Genomic DNA, 23,201 nt, shown 5'->3' on the forward strand with positions numbered 1-23,201 from the left:
GCTCTTGTTGCATTTATAACATGACATTTACTATGCATACTAATTTGTGGAAAGTAGGGTAATGATAAAAAAAAAACCGTCCAAACTTGTCATTATTCTATCAAGTCAAAATTTCTACTTACAGTGAAGAGGTCTTGGAAAAGGAGAAAAAAATTCAGTAAAAGCATGGAAACACAGCATCCTGACGTTAAAAAAAAATTTTTAAGATCAAATAATCTGATATTCCCAATTTATAAATAAGGCACTGGGGCCCAGAAAATAAGTGATTTGGCAGAGGTAGCAGAATTAGTCACAGGTGAACATAGAGTTCCTGATTTTGAATCTAGTGTTCTCTTCAATGCACTTAAAACACAATTAATCGGCTGAAATTAGCTTCTACAAAAAGAATTGCAAGTTCCCCTTAATTAATGTGGTTTTGGAGTACTTTATAATGATATTTCTTTTAAAGTCAGACAGAAAATGCGAACCTTTCTTCCAGTATTTCTGTGTGAAGTTTTTGCCATTTCTATTGTAATTTGAATAAGATTTTTTTTTTATTCACTTCATTCTCTTCATTCACTTGAATTTACTGCTCCTTTTCTTCATGTTTCTCTTGGCAAAGAGAAACAAGAATAAGCATTTTGAGTCTGCAGAGTGCGCCGCCGTTTCTGACTTAGAATATATTCTTTATCATCTGTCATGCTTCCTGGGCCTCCACTATTGTGAATTCACTCTGTTAAGTCCTTAAGAAGGGGGGCTTCCCTGGTGGCGCAGTGGTTGAGAGTCCGCCTGCCGATGCGGAGGACACGGGTTCGTGCCCCGGTCCGGGAAGATCCCACATGCCGCGGAGCAGCTGGGCCCGTGAGCCATGGCCGCTGAGCCTGCGCGTCCGGAGCCTGTGCTCCGCAACGGGAGAGGCCACAACAGGGAGAGGCCCGCGTACAGAAAAAAAGGAAAAAAAAAGAAGGGGTGAGGGATTGCTCTCAACTTAAGTTGCTGGCTACGAGAGGGGGAGGTGGACTGAGGGAAAGAAAGAGAGAAGGACGCTCAGGACGGCAAGCCTGAAGGGGTACCTGGATTGTGAGGGAGGTCAAAGGGAGAAAGTGGACATGCGCTTCACAAAGCTGGGAAGCCCCCAAGACACATACTCCTGCTTCACTACTTGTTAAAGGGTGATCCTAGTAATGATAAGGATTGGACACAAGAATGTACAACCTCCAAACCCCTCCCTGAAACCAAGATGGCATTCGATTGGAGAACCTCCTATGAGAGGTTGCTTCACTAATTTGCAGCTAAGATATGAGCGGACAGAACATTCTCATATTTGTCTAATTTTTTAATCTGCTTTGTCTGATAAGCAGACTTCCCAGAGCCACTTTGACAGAAATCTGCTTCAGGGGTCATTGTTTGTTTCTAAAGCTTTATATACTTTAGTGATGATGTTAATTTACTTTTTTTTTTTTTTTTTTTTTTGCGGTACGCGGGCCTCTCACTGTTGTGGCCCCTGCCGCTGCGGAGCACAGGCTCCGGACGCGCAGGCTCAGCGGCCATGGCTCACGGGCCCAGCCGCTCCGCGGCACGTGGGATCCTCCCGGACCGGGGCACGAACCCGCGTCCCCTGCACCGGCAGGCGGACTCTCAAGCACTGCGCCACCAGGGAAGCCCGATGTTAATTTAAACACGGAAAGCTGTGACCTGAGACTGAGAGTAAATTATAAACTAGTTATATTATAATATTGCACTATTCCACACTAGTCACTTGATAGAGCTTTATGAGAAAAATAAGTTTCTTTTCCCCTCAAAAAAAGCACTAGTGTATAATAAGAACACAGAGCATGAAGAAATTTTATCTTAATGTCCTGCTTTTCACTTATGGATTATGGGTCATGAGTAAGTTCCAAAAATTTTCTTCTTTGAAAGTTGTTGGCTGCTTCACCTGGATTAGCCATGGATAATGTCACATCTCTAATCTTACAGACATGCTAGAAAGTTAGCTCAGCCATAACTAAAGGCATCAGACAAATGCCTTTAAGCCTTATCCTTTAACATGACACCATAAATAATTGGGATTTCACAATTGGTATTTTAAACATTGTTTATTCTAGTTTCCACAATTTAGACTGTAATAAAGGCAAGCTCAATATAGTTCCAACCTATCACCCAATTTAAAATGCTCTCTTTAACTGTCACTGTGAATGAAGCTGCTAAGTTCCATTTGATATGTGGATGAGTATTTGTTTGGTGATGGGTCAGATATACTGAGTATGCCCATCAGTCTTCAACTATCTCTTGTAATGACCTGAAAGATTATCAGAAACTCTACTGGTAGAGAGGCTCATTTGGATTAAAGTTGTTTCAATTACGCTCAAAATTTTTAGAAACACACGTGGATGTAGCCAGATAATAATCATGTTGCAAATTAGGTTTATTTCATTCAACAAATTTATATTGAATACAGTGTGTATATGCAAGGCACTGCTAGATTTGTGGTACCAGAGTAAGAAAAAGCCATTAGTTTGGTTGAGAACCACCTTGTTAGTGACTGTATATAACATTCCAAGAATCGAGCCCTGGGGATCTGAGGTATTTAGATACTGGGGAGGGAAGGATGATGCAACAAATGAGACTAAGAAGAAGCAGTGAATTAGCATGGAGGAGATCCACAAATGAGCTAAACTCTTCAAAAGGTGAAAGTCATCAACAGGTCAAAGGTTGTAAAAGGTCAAGTTAGTGAAGATTGAGAGTTGACCACTGGATTTGGCAAAGGTGCAGATCACCTTAGCATTTCTCTATAAAATTTAGAACTCACTTGTTAATTTTATTTTTTAAAGAGGCTGCTAGAAGTTTGGTTGTGATTTACTGAATTTATACATGAATTTGAAAGAACTGATATCAACAATATTGAGTCGTGTTGCATCTCTATATTAATTTAGATCTTCTTTAATTTCTATCAACAATGTTTTGTAGTTTACAGTGTACAGCTCTCAGACGTCTTTGCTTAGATGTATTTCTACATATTTAATGCTTTCAGTGCTCTTGTAAGCCGAATTGTTTTTTATTATTTCATTTTTCTATTGTGAGGTCTTAATCTACAGATTTATCTATTGTTTCATAGATTATCTAGAGATTTTCATCAGCAAATATTGGCAGTTGTATATCTTTCTTTCTAGTCATTATTCCTTTTATTTCTATGCTTTATCGTAATGGCTAGGAACTCCAGTACAATCTGAGTAGAAATAGAAGAGTTGGCAATCTTACAGTATCCCTGATCTTAAGGGAAAAGTGATAAATATTGAATGATTAATATTATATTGCCAGTAGACTTGTCATTTGTGTACTTTATGAGATTAAGATAGCTTCCTGAGAAGTTTACTGAAAGCATTTCATCCGTATCCATTGAAATGTCCATACGGTAATTTACACTGATTGATATTTGAACGTTAAACATACTTGCATCCCTGTGATAAAACCCTCTTTGCTGTATACAGTTCACGAAGATTTTCTTAAGGATTTTGACACCATGTTAACGATAGATATTATTCTGCATTTTTAGTTTTGTGTGTGTGATGTCTTTGTCACATATTTAATATTAAGAGGTGAATTGGGAAGTGTTCTCAAAAATGAATTGGGAAGTGTTCTCTCTTCCCATATTTTCTGAAGAATGTTATTTTTAGATTGTTGAATAGAATTCACGAATGAAACTACCTGTGCCTTGAGGGATTTTTTGTGTGTATGTGTGGGGAGGAGGTTTTATGATTACAAATTCCATTTTATTGAGAGGGTTATTCAGATTTTCTATTTCATTTTATGTCAGTTTTAAATTGTAATTTACAAGGAAAATGTATATTTCATGTATGTTGTCAAATTTTTGGTATAAAGTGTTTCATAATATTCTCTGATTATTCTTTTAATATCTGTGGTACCTTTAATGATAACCTTTTTATAATTTCTAATATTGGTAATCTGAGTTCTCCCTCTTTTTTCTTCTTGACAAATCTAAAGAGGTTATCAATTTGTTGATCTTTTCAAATAACCACCCTTTGAATTGTTTATTATTGTTATTGTCTGTTTATTTCACTGAATCCATCTATTATCTTATTATTTAATTTATTCCACTTATTTAGTGTTTACTTTTTTATGCAAACATTTGATCTTTCTGTCATAGTATTTAAAATATTTAAAACCATGATATTTCCTTCAAGCATTAATTTAGATGCATTTCAAACACCCTGACGTCTTTTCTTTTTATTATCATTCCTTTCAAAATATTGTCTAATTTCTTTTAAGATTTCTTCTTTGATTCATGGATTATTTAAGAGTGGGTTATTTAATTTCCAATATTTGGTAGTTTTTACATACCCTTTCTCAAGCTTTGTATGATATCATTTTTAAAAACATGTATTGCAATTTGTTTTATGGCCAAACCTATGTTCTAATTTGTTAAACATACCTTGAAAAGAATATGTATTTTGCAGTTACTGGGTGAAGTGCTCTATAAACAACAATTAGGACAAAGTGGCTGATAGGATTATTTAGATCTTCTATTTTTACTTATATTACTTGTTTATCTGTTCTGTCAACTGCTGAGGGAGGAATGTCAAAACATTCAATTATGATTTGGAATTGTTTATCTTTTCAACTTTTAAAATATTTTCTTCATGTTTGGAAGCTTAGCTATTAGGTTATACACATGTACTATTATTTTTTCTTTATGGTGAACTTACTCTTTTATCATTATGCCATTATGGAATGCCCGTCTTTTTGGGAACTGTACTCTACCTGGTATCAATACAGCCTAGCTCCACATTCACATATTTACTGTTTCCATAATACACTATTTTTCATGCCAACGTACCTGTGCCTTAACATTTAAAATGTGTCTCTTGTAAGATGGCAAGTAGTTGGGTTCTGCCTTTTTAGTGGATTCTGACAATCTGATTTCTAATTGGAAAGTTTAATCCATTAACATTAATGTCATGAATGATATGGTTGTATTTAATATTGAATTTCTGTTTGTCCTCTGGTTTTCTCTCCTGCCCTTCTTTGGATCTTTGAATTATTTGATTTCTTTTTTACTCTTATCTACTGGCTTTTTGTTTATTGACTGTTTTTATAGCAATATCTCCCTGCTTTAGTTTAAAGCTTTTGTTTTAGAGGTTACAATATTTACAGTTAATATTGTATAATTTCACGTAAAATGTAAAAACTTTGCAATCATATTAAATCCATATCTATGTACATATGATACATATATCTTAATACATATTAACCCAACAGCTGTATATTTAGATAAAATGTATATAGCACTTATATATATGATACATATACATCACAATTTTTTGCATCAATTTTGGTGCTTAAGGCAAGAAGATTTTTACTTAGATAATATTTTCTCTAGGTTCTTCTCAAAACGATGCCTTGTTAAAACTGCCAGAATCTTTTACCATCTTTACCAAACCATGAAATCTAGGTAGAAAGGCTTTTCATGTGACTGGGATTGATTTTGCTTATTTGCTTTTAGCATAAGAGGATCTTGCTGAGAAGTGAAAGCAGCCTAGGGCCTTCACTCTCACATAATAGGTTTTATCTGCTAACTTTTTAGAATAAGTGAATCTCACTACCTCTCTGCTCTCTTTTCCAGGCAGTTCCTAGCCTCAGATTACAGTGAGACATACTACTCCACAAAAGGAGAGCAGATCACCAAGCATCCTCAGATCACAGTATCTTATGGGACCTTCCTATGTCTCTTCTCTGAAACTATTGTTCCCTCGTATGATTTTTAAACCCCATCCTAGCTTTACAAGCAGCTTCAGAAAGTGTTACATCAGAAATTACTCCTGCATTGACTACCATCACTGAATGATTCTAGAACAGAAACTATGACACTCTGACCTCTAAAGGAGATTGATCACTGCCTAACAAGCAAATCAATGACTGCTAATGTATTTTCCCTTACCACACTGACTTCTATGTACCCAAAATAGGGTTAAGTCTGGAGGAAGGGTAAAGCAGGACACCAGAGAAGTATAAGGTACCATGATGGAATAGTAATTAAGCTAAAGGATAAAACTTCAAGACATGAAACAAGTTTAAAACCTCCATCTAACTGACCCTTATGGGAGTCAAATCCTCTTGCCCTGTCCTTCTGATGCACCAACACTGAGTCCTCTCCTTCATTCTCCAAATGAATCTTTGTTCATTAATCATGAATATTATTCCAGTGGATATGAGTTCTATTTTTATATTATTCCCCTTTACAGAACATGCCCACTGCAGCCTTCTAGCCAAGATGACTTTATTCTCTTCTGTTAAATGTATACTTTTAAACCATATTGCCTCTGTTTAAGGCAGCTATCAACTATGAAATCTCAGTCATAATGCAATCTTTGTAAAATAGAACAGTAAGAAAACTGGGTAACATTCTTTTATACAGTGAGTGGTTGTTCGTCTGTGAGAGTCTGAGGTCCAGGACCATGGAAAGTGTCACACATAGGCAGGAGCTGAACATAAGGAACTGATGGAAAGAGAAATTATTTGGCGGAATCACCATGGATGAACACCCAGTAGGGAGTAATAAAGATACCAACTTGATCGAAGCAGAGAGGCAGGAGACAAAGCCACGAGGGGACCTGGTTGGAGAGTGAGACCTAATTTCTGCGATCACCAAAATTTTGACTTTATTTCATAGGCAACTGGGGGAATTTATAATAATAGCACAGGAGGGGTAGTTGATAGGATTTTAAGATGGATTAAAAAAGTAATATTTCAAAGGAAAAGGGTCACATTTCTGAGGTTAGCATCAACAAATAGACTCTTAAATTTGTGAGAGAAGAATTCATACACTGCTTCACACAAAGTAATCATGCAATTAAAAGGCTCTAAAGTAGCTTCGAAATTTTCCAATGAAAGAATGCAATGAATGAATGCATAAATGAACGTAAGTGTAGTTTGTGAAAATGAAATAATGATGTATTGTGAACATAAAATATGTAGATATTAATATTTATATAATATAAATACATGTACTTATATCAGTAGCCTCTTCATCTATTTTAGGATCACTGTTTTTACCAGGATCCATCATACATGAATTTGATTCTGCTGCCAGTATCAGCACATGTAATGGTCTGAGGTATGCACCGTATCCTTCCACCTTTATGAGTTTTCTATGAATTTTCAAGGACAGTCACTTCTCTTTTCTTTTAAGACCTTTAAATAGAAAAATTATGGAAAAAAGCTACTGTATATTTTCAGCATGAGGATCCACTCCAGCCCATTGTTTATGTTCATTTTTGACAAAAAGATGTAAAACACAGCCTAAGCAAGACAAGTTTTTCACTATATGATCAAGGGATTCAGAGTTGGAATGTGACGGGAACTCATCCAACCTGTCCTCTCATGTTACAGATCAGGATACTGACATCAGAGACTTGCTCCTGAGCATTCATTTTGCTGGTGGTTGAACTCTGTCCAAAAACCAGGCCTCCTAATTTGTAGGCCTGTGAATTCCCACTGCATCACACACAACGCTTCACAGCTTTTTACTAAATTAGGCAGTGTTTCCAGACTCTGGAAAGTAAAAAATGTCAGAAGTAAAGCCTATATTGTTGTCTCTAGATCTTGGGCTCAAGGACAAAGGAAGAAGATGTGGGGAGGCAAAAGAGTAAAGAGCAAGAAACCTGTGTCTTCATTTTTGAGGATTTTACTTGAGTAGGTCCCAGAATTTTAAAGAATGAGAAACCCTTTAATGACACAATTACCACATAGTAGTGTCTGTACCTTCATATATTTACTCCGTAATTAATGAATGATGGACTTGAAATTCACAAAATTTTTGCAAGAACTCACACTTGCCAGAGGTCCTCAACCCCAGGTGGGAGTTGTTACTCTACCTATGCTTCAAGGAGAGGTTGGGCTGTTAAACTTCTGAAAATCCCAGATGAGTTGACTCTTAGAAAAGTTTATTGAGTCAAAGGTTACATGCCATCTCACCTCTTTGTCCTCTCAGAATACCTGGCTACATGCTTACATGAGGCCTTGACTCTGCAGTTTCCCTTTCTTGAAAAGGCAAACTCCATAAAGTGGAACAGAGAAATATTGTGTAAGTAATGTAGCAGTAAAATGAAAGAGATCTTAAAGAGACAATTGTGTTCCCAATTTCCACAGGGGGTTCTTCAGGGTGAGTGACCAAAGGTACCTCATTGAACCAGTGAAATATTCAGATGAAGGAGAACATTTGGTGTTCAAATATAAACCCCAGATGCAGCAACCTGCCAATTATTCTTGTACAGAGCTCAATTTTACCAGGACAGCTGTTCCAAATGACAATACTAAATCCATGGAAGACTCCAAAAAGGAAGTGAGTGCCTTATTTTTAAATTATCTTTATCCCAAGTCAAATGCCTCTTACTTTCTTACTGATCTCAAGAGAGAGATTATGAGCCCAATTAATGAAGTGTATAGGCTGCCTGAATCTGAATCTTCATTGTTTGAAATCTGAAATGTCAAACTTTTGTTTTTGTTATCTATACAGAAAGTGTTCATTCCCTACAGCAAATCCCAATTCGTCTCATCAGTTTCTAAGACAGGGCATATCTACAATCCTACATATAGATTTATAGTATTAGGGCTATAAGTGGTTGGAAAGAATGAAATCTCTCTTAGATATTGTCTTTTCTTTCCTTGTCTTTCCTGCCACTTTTTTGGGAGGAGTTGTTGATGATAAGCCAGGTTATCCCCCTTTCATCACGCCAAATATTCTAATTGTTAAGGTGGAATTTCTAGTAGAATGAAGGCACAATGATAGTCCTCCATATTTTAGGCTTTTCTGTACTTGTTCATATCAACTTAAATCCCCTCTACATGTTAGCCTTTAAGATGTGTGAGTGTTTATTTTCTTCACATATCCATGGTGTATGCTGTATCTGAAACTTACTAGATGCCTAATAGATGGGGTTTTTTGATTGAATAAATCAATCAATAAATGATTACTTAGTTCAGAAAAGAATGACAGTCAAATATTTGAACAATATGCCTCTGGTTTATATTCAAGAGCATATGCATGTACCTCAATGCATGACACTGAAAGCTGAAAACTTAGAATTTCTTGGTATTGTGTTTTATAAAATAAAAGATCTATAATTAACAACTTTCATATGTTTCCTTGGAATTGACACTCCCATAAAGGGAGATTGGGAGATAGAAGAGGAGTAAAAGGAATACAGTCATTCCTTTTGGCCAGTTATATGTCTTGCTCTCAACTGTAAATGGTCCTTTTACATGAGCTTACTTAGTAAGCATTTACTTTGTAAATTAAAAAAACCCTAAATGTTAAAAACTGGATTCATGATTCTTTGTTTATAATCCTTATTTTACCTGAAAGACTAAGCAAAAATAAAAAGGATAATAAAATATGGAATGTTGTTTCAGGTTTACTAGAATTTGATGCATAGAACCACACGTTTTAATAATATAGTGGGTTTTATGTACCTACATTTCTAGAATTATTAGATATACTCCTGCATGTCAACTTCCAATAATACTAACATTTCTCACCTTGAAAATTTTAGCTTAAAATGTTAAGAGACATTAACCGTACTTCATTCAATTTTCCATAAATTTCCAGAGTATGGAAAAAGAAAAGTATATTGAACTGTTCATTGTTGCTGATGATAACATGGTAAGTTTTCAGAGAAACATTTGCTCCCCATTCATTCTTATAAAACTATAGTTGTGATTTTTAACAAAGAGAAAGTAGTATTTCAATCAGAATTCCATTCCAGGTTCAATGTTCTGTTTTTAGCTTCCCCAAACAGACATATATAAGAGATGATAATGTCCTTTGGCAGTATAGCAGACTAAGCCAATATAGAACCTCCCTCCACATTATGAACATATGGAAATGATGAACAAATTCAAAAAATTGAAAATATGTTCACCATCTATAGTTGAGCTAAAAAAACACAGAAAATCTCCAAGTGCTAAAAATGAGGCAGAGAATCTCCATCAAAATAGTAACTAAAATTCAAAGGCATGGTGACACAACACACAGTATATAGAATATATTGCATAAGGCCCAGAGCCACAAAGGGCTGTCCCATCTCTGAAAGGGAACTGGAAAAGCTCTCTAGTGAAACTGCAAAGAGAAAGGAAACGTTTTGTTTGTCTGCCTGTAGCAATGGGCAGGGAAAATGTTATGCATGGGAAAACAAAATCCTAAGCCTGTGTCCTGCACTGATGTGGAGCATGACATACTTTTCTTTAGATACAGAAATGCCACGCCAAGCTTTCAACAAAAAAACTGATCAGAAATTCGGTAAACTGCTGGACTCCAAGTCAAAAATGCCCTATAATCATAATCCAAGGTAAAACTAATCACACGAGGAAGAGTCAACCAACATAGTGAAAAGAAGAATGAGCTCTCCAAGAACTGCAAATCATCCAACGATATTTCAGATTATACATCTTACAGCAGAGTATAAAAAGATATACAACAACAACAACAAAAAACATGGTTACAGGGTAAGAAGGGTTGTTTTTTACATCTCTATTAGAAAATTTTAGGCTAAGCAGGGAAAACATGCAACAAAAATAGAAAAGATTTGAACCACATAAATATAGGTTTGATCTAATCAATTGATGGATGTATACTGCAACCAGAAAAAAGACAGTATGTATTCATTTCAAGTTCAAACAAAACATTTTCAAGAATTAAACTGACATTTTGCCACAAAGGAAGCAAAACAGATAGGAAAGATATATATGGAGAAGATCACCGCTTTTTTTTAACCACAACCAAATTGGAAGGTATAACAAAAAAATTGTTAAACTAGACTACAAAACGAAAATTGATTTGGAAACTAAAAGAAAAATACATTGCCAAATATTAATTGACTAAACAAGTCAAATCTGAAAGTATGAAATATTTATAATAGCAAAAAGAAAACATTAGTTGAGATAAATCTTTCTAGATGCAGGTGGCATAACAGTAATTAGAAGGACATTTGTAGACAAACATTTATATTAAAAAAGAAAGAAATTTAATGAATTAAGAGTCTAACTGGAAAAGTTAGAACATAAACACAGAATAAAACCAAAAAAGAGAAGGAAAAATAATTTTAAGAATGAGTAAAATTGATAAAAAGCACAAGACATAAAGAAACAAAGTCAAATGCTAGTTCCTTGGAAAGATAAATGAAATAGAGGAACTTCTGACAATACTTATTAAGACAAAAACAGAAGTACAAATAAAATTAGGAATGAAAGAAAAACATAACTATAAATATAGGAAAGGTTATAGATATATCATTAAAAAATATATGTACAACCTTGTGCCAATAAATTTATGAGAAGAAGAATGTAGTACAATGTTAAGAAGCTGACTTGAGAAGAAATAGGAAACTCCAAAAAAAATATAACATAGTTTTAAAGTTAAACAAGTAGTCCACAATCTACTGACAAATAACTAGGCTCAGATGAGTTTAAAGACAAATTTTTACCAAAATTTATTGTAACAGAAAACCCCATCTTTTATACACTGTTTTCAAGAATAGGAAACATTCTTCACACATTTCATAGTTATTATAACGTTCATATTAGTTATCTACTGCTGTGTAACAAACTACCCAAAGTTTAGTGTGGGTCATTTATACAGTTGCAGTAATCTGGTGGTTCCACTGGGCTGGCTGGATGGTGTAACCTGGCCTTAGCCACTTGTCTGGTACATAGTGTTGGGTTTGGCCCATGTGTCCCCAGTAGGCAAGCCCGTTCTTCTGGTATTATAGCTGGGCATCAAAACATCATGAGAGACCAGGCTTCAATGTACAAGAGCTTTTCAAGCTTCTGCTTATAGGACACTTATAAATGTCTTATTAACTAAAGTCATATGGCCAAGTCTAGAATCAATGGTTGAGGGAACCACACATCGGTGCAGATACCCGGAAGAGTGATTCCTTAAGAGTCATTACCATAACAACCTATGATGACACTGATAACAAATCCAGACAAGAAAGTAAAATTATAAGCCAATTTCACTTACAAATACGACTGCAAATACCCTAAAAATATTTGCAAACCCAATCCAGCACATATCAAAAGAAAAAGTGTGCATAACAATGAAGGTTTATTCTAGTAATGCAATGGATTTGATAATTAAGAGGACATTTATGGGCCTATCATGAATAGTTTCAGTAGAATAGTGGCATTTAAATCAATGAGTAGTAAGTTGAGGAGTGGGTAAGAAATGAAAATTAAAGGGATTTTAATGTAATATCTTTGGGGGTATTCAGATATTTAAGATAACAGGCGAGCAATGGAATGTTAACTATAGGATAATTGCAGCATTCAGAAAAGGCTTTTTTAAAATTATTATTATAAAAGAAGCTTGACCATTTGCATTTATCTCTATGGGATACCTTATGTTATTATTAAGTGTATTTTATTAGGTCTAAACTGATAATGTTGAGAACAAGTACAAATAGGGAATCCATTTGTGAGAAGAGAACAACATAGAAAATTAGCTGGAGCAGGAAACTGCTTTGTCTTCTTAGCCTTTTCCTGGAGAGAAAAGAGGGGAAACCACAATTTCTTGCCCCTCTCCATCTTATCCCTGGCTCCAGGTCCTTGATTATATGCTCCTTAGTTTGCAGCCACCATGGATACAGGAGTGCTGACAAAGTTGTTTTTTGCAATATAATGGTTGCTGTGGAGCTTTAATAAGTTTTGTTATGAATATGGACTCTAAAGCACACTTATCAGTTGGTTTAATAAATCAACGTAATGTAATATATTTAATGTGAAGAGGGAACAGAGTCATAAAGAAAACCTTAAAGTAGTGCCAAGGTGAAGCATGACTTTTGAAACTGCTATATCTAGTTATTTTATACAAAACATGTACTTCTGCATAAGTTGCCCAGATATTTTAGCCCTCTGGAAGGAAAGCCAATGAATTTTTTTCTTCGAAATATCTCATGATGTTGAATTTTTATTCAACTCCTATGATTAATGAGTATTGATTTGATGTCTATATTTCCAGTATCGCAAGAATCATCACCCTAACAAACTGAGGAATCGAGTTTGGGGAATGGTCAATTTTGTCAACATGGTAAGATTTGATACAGCCTGAATCAAGCCAAAAACACAAATGGAAAGAAACTTTTAGGATAGATCTCTGCTGGATTTTTGTAGTAATACTGATATTAAAACAGCCCAAAACATAACAGTTCACCAAGTAGTCTAACAAAATTCCACTGAAAAAAAAAATCACAGCAACAAATGCATCATAGCTCTAAGTTTTTGGTTTTCTAAGTAAATGACACTTAATATTTACGGAATTTTCAAATATTGGTCACTATCACAAAATTTATAAAGTAATGTACAAAGATTTGAATACCCATCATGAGTAAATCAAATCCACTATTTTATTTTCTTCTATGACCTTTGCATAGCAAAAAGTCTTTCAAGCTATAATTTATTGCCCATGTTTAGACAGAGAAATCAGGGGAAATATTTCTGTAAAATTCACTAAAATGATTAATTCGTCTAACATGAAATGAACTAGTATCCTGTCAAAGAAGCAAGACTGTGAATTATACACATCTTTTAAAAGCTGACTCCTTCCAACCAGCTCCATTACCAGGATAAAGAGGCCCCAAAGAAAGACACTGTAAGAAATCGCTCCTTTAGATCAGTGGTTTTTGCATTCACCAGTTGAAGGACATTTGATCTTTTTCTAGTGTTTTACTAGGATGTTTGGGGCCTGAATCAGACCTGAGTGCACTGAATTCCCAGGGTGGATGAGGCCACCAGTTTTGCTCCGCAGATGGGGGAAGCCACAGGCTGAACTCCGTTCAAGTTCCGCAGTTGAACGGGCTATGTAGCGTCTCACAGTGAGGGTCCCTGGTCAGACAGGCTGAAGTCTATATTCAGCAATGAGTGGGGCTGCAAATTAAATTCCCTGCTTGGGCACAGCAGGAGAAGCAGCCCTGAAACTGGTAAAGCTCTTTGTTTGCTGCCTTAACTCAAGCTGACCCCAAGTTTCCCAGCTGAATAGGAGTACTGGCTTTGCTTGCAGACTACTGGCTCTGTCTGCCCTTCTCTCAGCTTGAGCACCACTGGCATGCACATCTTTCAGGTGTTCTCACCAGCCCTTCGGGTCAGATGGGGCTGGAAAACACTCTCCACAGTGCGCGGGGCTGTCTCAGCCCCCTAGCATGGGCAGGAGGCGGAGGAGTTGCTTCAGGGTACTCTCAATTTCCCAAACAGGATTGGAGGGGCTGAGAGCTACCATTAGCCTTGGATATAAATTAATCCCTTTCCTGGGCATAGTGGGGAGCTCCCACACCCAGTACTGGCTTTGCTCTGGGGGTGATCTCAAGTGCTGCTTCTCCTGCTTCTTATATCTTGCAATTGTCTTTATTACTCCTCTAACACTGACCCAAATATAAGACTCTAACTCTCTCCTTGGGGTCCCATCTCCAAGATTGTTGCACATTGCTGAACTTTTACTAAAGATTTTCAGTTCAGACTGGGGGCTCATACCACAAACAATTTAAAGTAGCACAGTCTAAAAGTCCTTGACTCTTCCCGTCATATCTCTTCTTACTGGCCCTTTATCCTCCACACTCATTATTTCACTGCATCCTTTCTCACTTTACTTTTATGTCTTCACCTCTTTTGTCTCAGAAATTCCAAAGTTCTTTCTCAACAACCTTCCAAATATGTATATCCAAATCCATCCAAGCATTCTGTATATAAAATATGGCTTTATTTTATAGGATATTTTTTCACTAGAAGAGAATACATCCATAGAATAACAAATATTGTTCCCATTTGCACTTGAATCCAGTTTTATGGACCTAAAGCCCACCCATGAATGTAGAGAATTCAAAGGTTAAAAAAATTATCTTGCTTGGTGGGACCTAATTCATAAGGTTTATTCCACAATACAATCAGAGCCAAAAGGAAACGGACATCTAGTTAGGTTTGAGATCATGATTTAACTAAAGGGTCTAACTTTATAAGAGTTTATGAGAACCATAGTTCTCACGGTTATGAAATGACTTAAACTCTTAAACTCTTTTGTCCTGGCATCAAAGTACCTATCAACTAGGTGTTTACAAAAGCAGATGGGAATAGGGGTGAGAATCCTTGGACTACAACTATTTCTGTCTGTTTTGAGGCTTTGAGCAATCCCCAATAAGATTTCTGACACAACAAAGTAGTTCCAAAAATCAAACATGGGGAACAAACATGAAAGCTAAGCTATGGGTTTTTGAAAACAGTATCAACTTTCTAATCTGCTACAGAACAAACTCATGACCTAAGTAGAGAGATGAATAAAGAACATTCATTCCATTATGTGCCACTGTTCATAAATTCATATTTTCAGGTCAGGTATAATCTCAGAGCTTTAGTAAATTATTTATTTTAGACATATCCTGAGCCCAGTGTGTGTAAGGATTATAATAGTTCAAGGAGAATCAGGTGTTTTTGGTCAAGTTTCTTTGTTGGTCATGGCAATTCACCCCAGTATCCTGGACGATTCAACTCTACATTCTGTTTCAATACAACTGTTTGTAAAATGAGGTCTAAACTTTTGCTTATGTACTTCACACATTAAAATTACTTTTTTAAATGTAAAGGAATATAGTCATGATAAAGGATCCTTCTGCAACCTGACATTGTGAAAAATTATTTCTCCTTTGAACAGATTTATAAAACCTTGGACATTCAAGTGACATTAGTTGGCCTTGAAATATGGACAAATGGAGACAAATAGGTATAGATTCTAAATAGAAACTACCTTATTACGTTTTTCGTCTTGGCAAGAAATAATCCTTTAAAAGAGGAAGAATTTTGATCATGTTATGTTACTCAGGTCTGTCGCTGCTCTATTTTCCTGCATATCTTAGGTGGATTATTAAAAAAAGAAAACAAAACAAATAAACCAAAATACTTTTAAAGCAGCTGATTTTTGGATAAAAAGCCACAGGGACAAAAACTTTATGTGTAGCTATACAGAAAATTTCCAGGTGAGCTTGTAAATAACCTTTCTTCCTAATAATGATTAATATCAGAAATGAAAACCTTGAAATATTCATGTTGCTGGGCAGAGTTGAAAATGTCATTAGGTAAGCAAAGCACCCTTAGAATCCATTTACTTTACTTATCAGCATCCAATTTGAACTCTCTTCAGCCTTCCATGCCATGCCATTTCAACACTGCACCGAAACCCACCTTTCTGAGAAAGCACTTCATTTTCTGGACATTTTCCCTCAACAGAGTGTGTGCATCCAGACCAGCTCTTCAAGAGCATCTATACTTAAGATAACAGATTATTAATCTGATAAATTAAACCTGCCACAGCTTTAATGTTCCTAAGTAAAAGGTTGGATTTTTCTGTAATACTAGGTCATTAATTCCTTAAAAGGGGGGTTATTTTTACCACTTTGTCATTCAAAATACCTAGTACACTATTCAGCCTATAGGAAAATGATAAATTATGGTGGAACTGATCTGACATCAACTTTGTGTTTCACATAGTCCTGTCATCATAAGGAATGTTAAATTAGGGAAGAACAAATTTGAAGCAGTGGAGTCTTTTAGCATCTCTTTTGATGTCTTTAAAGCTACTATATGAGTGGTATCCACTTTAACTATTTCATCTACCTATATTGCCAGTATTTCTCCTAAAGTCTACAAACATAGCCTGCAAATATGCTTTCTATCGTTATCTAAATGTTAACTTTCAGTCTGAGCTCAGAACTGTGAAGCTTCCAATGCCATAGTCAGAGGTCAGGTTCAGCCCTTTGGCAGATTGATGAGTGAACCAGACCTCCAAATATCATTTCTGATTTTCATATCCAGGATGGTCCACAACACATATCTCCAGGGGAGTAGTGGTTGGGTTCAGATATTCATGTACTACTGTGCCCCAAAATTATGGAGATACAGTAAAATATTATCATGACCTTCACAGCAGGCAAGATTAGCTCTATTTGCCTATTCCTTGCATGTATGTCTTAAAATACTTAATAAATTAGCCTAGGAAAATTAAGTTGGTATAAGTAGACAATCTTTTACTTCCATGTGTGTCTCTTACTCTGAGCAGTAGCTTTACACACCAATAGTATGTCTACAAATAGAGATATGGGGGAGTGCTACTAAATGACTAACTGGGCATCATATTTAGAACTTTTTATGTTGGTTTCTTATATGTCTTCCCTCTATATTCACATAGATCTAGAAGTGATTGGATACCGTATATGATATTATCATGGTGTGACTTTTGGTTTTCAGTGACCATCAGCAAAGTCAGAATCCAGATTGTGCTTCCTCTGGTGCTTCATCTCCATAGCTGGTATTCTCCCAAGATCTCCAGAGTCTGGGAAGACCAGAATTCTAAGTTCTTCCAATATGCATCGTCAAATACTAAGACTTTAAAATGTAGGGACAGGAACATATCAGTAGTGAAGAAAGAAATATAGCATATCTTCTTGATCAGAAAAGTTAAACACTGAAAGGGGTCATCTAGCCTGACTAGCTTTCTTGTATTTGAACCGTCTCTATTATACTCTACATATGGCCCTTCAGCCTATGATAGTTCTTTTTAAAGTGGTCCAACTCTAAATGTTCTTCTTGAAAGCATATCAAATTTGGCTCCCTTTAATATACACATCTACATCTGTCTTTTTAGATAATCCAGGAATAGACTTGTTTTCCAATGACAAGTGTTTTAAATGTTTGATTATACTTATCAAATCCTCTATGAGTTTCTATGGTTGATTAATTTTTTGTTTTAATTTTCAACCATGGCAAATTAATCATGGTGTTCAGTCCATTCACTATGCTGCATTTTACCCTCTGAACACTTTAAACTTTTCTGGTCTTTTAAGTGGTTTTATCCAAAGTTGAGTGTAAGGCAAACTAAAGTCAAGTCAAATGGACTCTGACCTTATTATTATTTCTGGGGGGAAAATACTCGTTTATGATTTCAACTCAAGACTACATTGACTTTCTCAATGCCTCTAAAATACCACAGGTTTAAAATGAGCTTCGTATCAACCAAGGTCATCCTCAATTCCAGAACTCCAGTGCCAAGGCACTAGCATTGGAGGGGTTCACTGCACTCCAGTGTTTGTGTTAACTGAACTACGAGTTTATTTATATCTCATTTATACCGGAAAGTGGCTCTACGCACATGCACAGAGAACTTCCTATCCAGGGGGTATATGCCTGCCCTATTATTCCTCCAGTGTCGTTAAGGTGGGCTGTGTTTTATTTATGTTATATTACTTAATCAAAATGCTTACCTTAGATTTCTGTAATCTTCTGTGTCCTATTGAAAGGGACCATGTATGCATCCTGTCATACATTCCCACCAAAATGTCACGATGAAACTGTCATGTTTCCGTTATTAAATGGGAAATGTTTTATTAAAAACTATAGATAAATAATGAAGATAAGCCAGTGTTTTCCAGAGTTTATATGAATGCCATACACGGATTAACCTACAAAGATTAGGAAAGCTCTTTTGCATATTAAATATAGTTATTTATAAGGACATGTGATGTACATAAAATTTGATGGCTGGTTTAGCAAGTAAGGATAATTGTTCTTATGTGGAAAATATCATACCTAGATGGCTTTACCATTCACTTTCAGAAAGCCTAAAACCTACATACTGCTGACTCCCCTTGTTTACCTGATCCCTTCCCAAGTCACTACACTTCTAGTAAATGCTGCCCAAATAACACTATCTAAGACATTCTTTAAGATATCAAGGTTTTGAAAAAAAAAAAAAAAGGATATGCACAAAGACTATGAAAATACATTACAAAATTTGTTTTAAAAAAAAAAAGATATCAAGGTTTGTGTTGATTTCCTATAGTGTCTCTGCCTAATTGTTGTTATGCTTAAGCAAGTCTTGTAAGACCTTGAACTTAAAAGCCAGTACTTATTAAAATGACTACCTGATTTATTATTCCTATGGTTCTTTTTATGATTACGCCTTTGCCCATGGTATTTTAGAAACAAAATTTTGCATAATAGGGAGTCAAATTAATCTAATATAGGCTGTCCACTCCAATTATGACATTATAACCCATCCAGGACACATTTTAAATGTCATATGAGTAAGATGAAATCACCAAATTAGGGGTGTTTTACTTTACAGTAACCTGATATCCCATTTTTACATTACTGATCTTCTGACTTTCTTCATAGTAGTAACTGCCTCTTCATGATTGTATAACATTATCGCCTAATGTGAGACTATAAATTGGAAACCCAAAACTCACATATTTTTATTTTTATTCCCTTTGAATATCTAATAATAGAAGACAATCAATAATGTTTATTTTATTGTGTAGGATTTTAATTAATAAATTTGAGCTATTTGTAAAAATGAGTCTATATAAAACCAACAATGACTGCACCAAAAAAAAAAAAATTTCAAAGTGTTAGTGTTAGAGACATCCAAAAGGTTACTTGTCCAACCTCATTATATATAACTGAAGAAACTAAGGTGCAAGAACGGAAGATAACTAGGTCCACGACCCCTTAGATAAAATACTAGTTAACCAGAAGCTAGAAACCAGCTCTCAACCACTAGTTCAAAGGTTTATGTACTGTAGTGTACTATCTTATAGAAAGTTCTAATGCACATCTTTTTTGGCATCAGGATCTTTTACCTGACCTAAATGCAATTGTAAGCAGAATGGCACATCAGTTGGGGCATAACCTTGGGATGTGGCATGATGATTACCCATGTACCTGTACTTTGGGAAAATGCGCGATGGATAGTGATGGAAGGTGAGGCTTAAACAACGTAGAGAATATATTTCAATATTGGGGGAGTGGCTTTGAGTAAAACTCAATATTGTAGGGACATATTGTTATTATCTGGAATTTTCCTACTATCTCCTGGGTAAGAACTCAGTAACTGATATCTAATTTTACATCATTATCTACATAATTAGTAATATTTTGGGGGGACCATAACATCCCACTCAAACGTATCCAAGACTTTAAAAGTCCATCTGTATCCAATCATTGTATCAATAATAATGACAAAGGAGTCAAAACAAAAGGAAGATGGAAGGGAGGCAAGTTTCAGCTTAAAAAGAAATATATCACATTCCTAAGATGTGTAAGAGCGTACTATATATTAATAGTTTGTTTCAGAAAATGTTTATAGAGAACTACTTTGTGCCAGGCACTGTGTTAACTAGTGCTTATTTTTAAAAACTTTGAACACGAGTCAGTCCCTGTATTGAGAAGCTTGTATTCTTGCATGGATGGTAGGCAAATATAGATTATTTCAAGTGGGGCAAATAAAAAGTGATATGGGAGCAGCAGGCACAATTGGTCAGAACCATGGGCTTCAGGAAGGATATTCTGGAGGATATATAGTCTGAGTATTTTCACTAAAATAGTATGTGTTGGCTGTGTTTCAATAAGACATTTTCTATAATAAAGAGTCCAGCTACTACTCTGCTGTAACAGTGAGACAAGAGTAAAAAAGGTAAATGGACCTTGAGTCTGTCATTTACGTATGTTTTTTTGTTCTAACTTCTTCATAGAACTTTCATAGCTGTTCTACCACTATGCATTGAAATGATTAATCTTTATTTTTAACTCGTCCTATCTCTAGCATTCCTGCACTAAAATTCAGTAAATGCAGCAAAACCCAGTACCAGCAATACCTCAAGGATTACAAGCCAACGTGCATGTTCAATATTCCATTTTCTGATAAGTTAAGTGATTATCCATATTGTGGAAACAAGAGGTTGGACGATGGAGAAGAGTGTGATTGTAGCCCTGTTCAGGTATTTGCAAATGATGTTGCCTTTACATTTACAAAGTGTAACCTCAGCTAGAATCTAGACAGGGATGTAGCCATTAATCAACCATGGTAATTCTTATAAAGCTTTAAAAACTGTGCTTTAAAAAAAAAAAAATGGAAACAAGTTGTTGGTGCAGCCTCAATTCAAGGCTTCTTACCAAGTCATGTAATGATCTTGCTGGAGATTCAAAGCATCACATTAGCCTGGTTTATACATTAATTGGCTCCTCTTGTGAGAAGGGCTCATAGGTGTCGTTAAGTCTGATCTCTCATGCACAGTAGGAATCTGTTCTACAAAATCCCTCACAGTCAGTCAATCGAGTTTTACTCAGGGTCTTATGAGGTTAGTCTATATCCCTGTTGACCAGTTCACATTATTAGAAAAGTTAATTGAGCAGAAACCTTCTAAACTTACACATATTCATTGCAGTCTCTGATACATTTAGAATAAGCCTTGGAGGCATATTTTAAATTAATTCTTATTCTGCTTTTCTCTAACATAGGAGCTTTTTCTTTCAAGAGGTCATCATATAGGTATGTGTCCTAGATAATGACTTCTCACATTATCAAGTGCTCATAAATCACCTGGGCATGTTGTTAAAATGTGGATTCTGATTCAGTAGGTCTGGAGTGGAACTGAGATCCTATTCCTACCAACCTGCAAGGTTGTCTAAGGCCACCGGTCCAAGGACCACATTTTAAGTAGCTATGCTCTAGACACTGCACAATTCAAAATTCACTCTGGCTATGAAGAGACTCCAAGATCAGAGCGGAGGCAGCGAAGGTCCAGAGGTTACAGCTTCTATTGTTCAAATGTCTCAGATTAAATGGAAAGAGAATCCTAACTTTGGAAAGTGATGCTTTGCCTATGTGCATTTTTTGGAATAGTTCTACAGTTTCATTCCAACGCTTGAAGTACCTTACATGACAGGATGCAGACGATATTTTGCAGTCTTAACTTTGTTTCAGCAGATAGGGTCTAAGTGTCCAGCCTGTTATTATTATCTAACGATGCATTTTGTTAAAAGTTCAGCCAGAAATATTTAGCGTCTTGAGAAAATATAAGATCAGAAGTCTCACACCCAACATTTAGCATGAGAAGCAGCAGGACTCTTCCAGAGAACAGAAGTCATCAGGAGAACGGAAGGTCACAAACTTTGGGCTTTGTATGCTACCAGTGAGAATCATTAGCTGTGGAGTACTGAACAGCACAAGGGAAGGAAACAAAGTAAAAGTCCCAAACACCAGTTGCAAGTGGTAGTCTTTGTATACGTATCACAGCCAAGGACTATGCATTTGGATTTAACTCCGAAAAACAATTATGGCTAAACTGCATAGAAGCACCACAAATTAACTCTTCAAACAGGAGCCAAACTACAAACTGCTTCTAATTTTTTTTTTTTTTTTTGCAGTACGCGGGCCTAGGTTCCAGACGCGCAGGCTCAGCGGCCATGGCTCAGGGGCCTAGCCGCTCCGCGGCATGTGGGATCTTCCCAGACCGAGGCACGAACCCACGTCCCCTGCATCGGCAGGCGGATTCCCAACCACTGCGCCACCAGGGAAGCCCTAATTTTTCATTTTTGATTATTGCCAGGACTGCACTAATCCTTGCTGTGAGGCACACAAATGTATGTTGAAGCCAGGATTTAGTTGTGCAGAAGGAGAATGCTGTGAATCTTGTCAGGTAAGATCCTTTGCTAGGACTGGGTTTCTCTGGTTTCAGTTTATTAAGTATACATAGAACCAAAGAGTCATTTGGCCACTGAATGACTTTCCACCACTAATCCCAGATTGGAGCTAAGATTGCTTGTACCCAATACAGCCTCTTCTGAGATGCTCAGACTTCTAAATACTAAGCAGTGTTATGGTCTGGAGAGTGGAGAAGCAGGTAAGCAGTGCTTGGACTTTTAGGAGTGGAGTTATACGACTAACATGATTCTTGCTTTTTTTTGCCGATCATTACCAACCTATTTCACCTCAGCTGAGGGGGAAAATGGCATCCCAACAACAGTGAACTGAAAGGGAAAAGGGTTATCCTGGAATTGGAAAGTGACAGTGACTAGTAGCTGGAGATATATTCCTAGGAAAGATGACCAAAAGTCCAAATGCCTCTGTCTAAGGGTTTATTGACACTTCTTTCACGCCACTGGATTGCGAACTGACAAAGGAAAGGAAGTGTGTTTTATTCATCTTCAAATCTTCCCAAAACCCAGCACAAATTAAATGCATATTGAATGGCTGAATGAGAGAGAATATTTCCATGTCGTGCCCTCCAGCAGTGAGAGCCTGGGTATGTTTTTAGTTCATCTGAAAAGATCTGATTTATTGGGAGTGGTGATTCCTCATTAGAGTCAGGTGCTCCCAGTTGTGTGTGTAC

At 36.2% G+C, this 23,201-nt stretch overlaps 1 protein-coding gene across 1 annotated transcript in view; it reads left to right on the forward strand.

The window, feature by feature from the left end:
- The window catches only part of ADAM7 (ADAM metallopeptidase domain 7), a 62,151-nt gene that overhangs the window by 17,543 nt on the left and 21,407 nt on the right, over nt 1-23,201 (forward strand). The window contains 12 exon segments of the mRNA XM_032633906.1: nt 5,621-5,699; nt 7,036-7,048; nt 7,051-7,111; nt 8,146-8,338; nt 9,605-9,658; nt 13,013-13,081; nt 15,689-15,753; nt 15,755-15,856; nt 18,159-18,243; nt 19,661-19,791; nt 20,633-20,807; nt 22,419-22,508. Coding sequence (XP_032489797.1) covers nt 5,621-5,699; nt 7,036-7,048; nt 7,051-7,111; nt 8,146-8,338; nt 9,605-9,658; nt 13,013-13,081; nt 15,689-15,753; nt 15,755-15,856; nt 18,159-18,243; nt 19,661-19,791; nt 20,633-20,807; nt 22,419-22,508 — 1,117 coding nt within the window.

The sequence above is a fragment of the Phocoena sinus genome, chromosome 6, assembly GCF_008692025.1.
Source record: "Phocoena sinus isolate mPhoSin1 chromosome 6, mPhoSin1.pri, whole genome shotgun sequence".
Lineage (NCBI taxonomy): Eukaryota > Metazoa > Chordata > Mammalia > Artiodactyla > Phocoenidae > Phocoena > Phocoena sinus.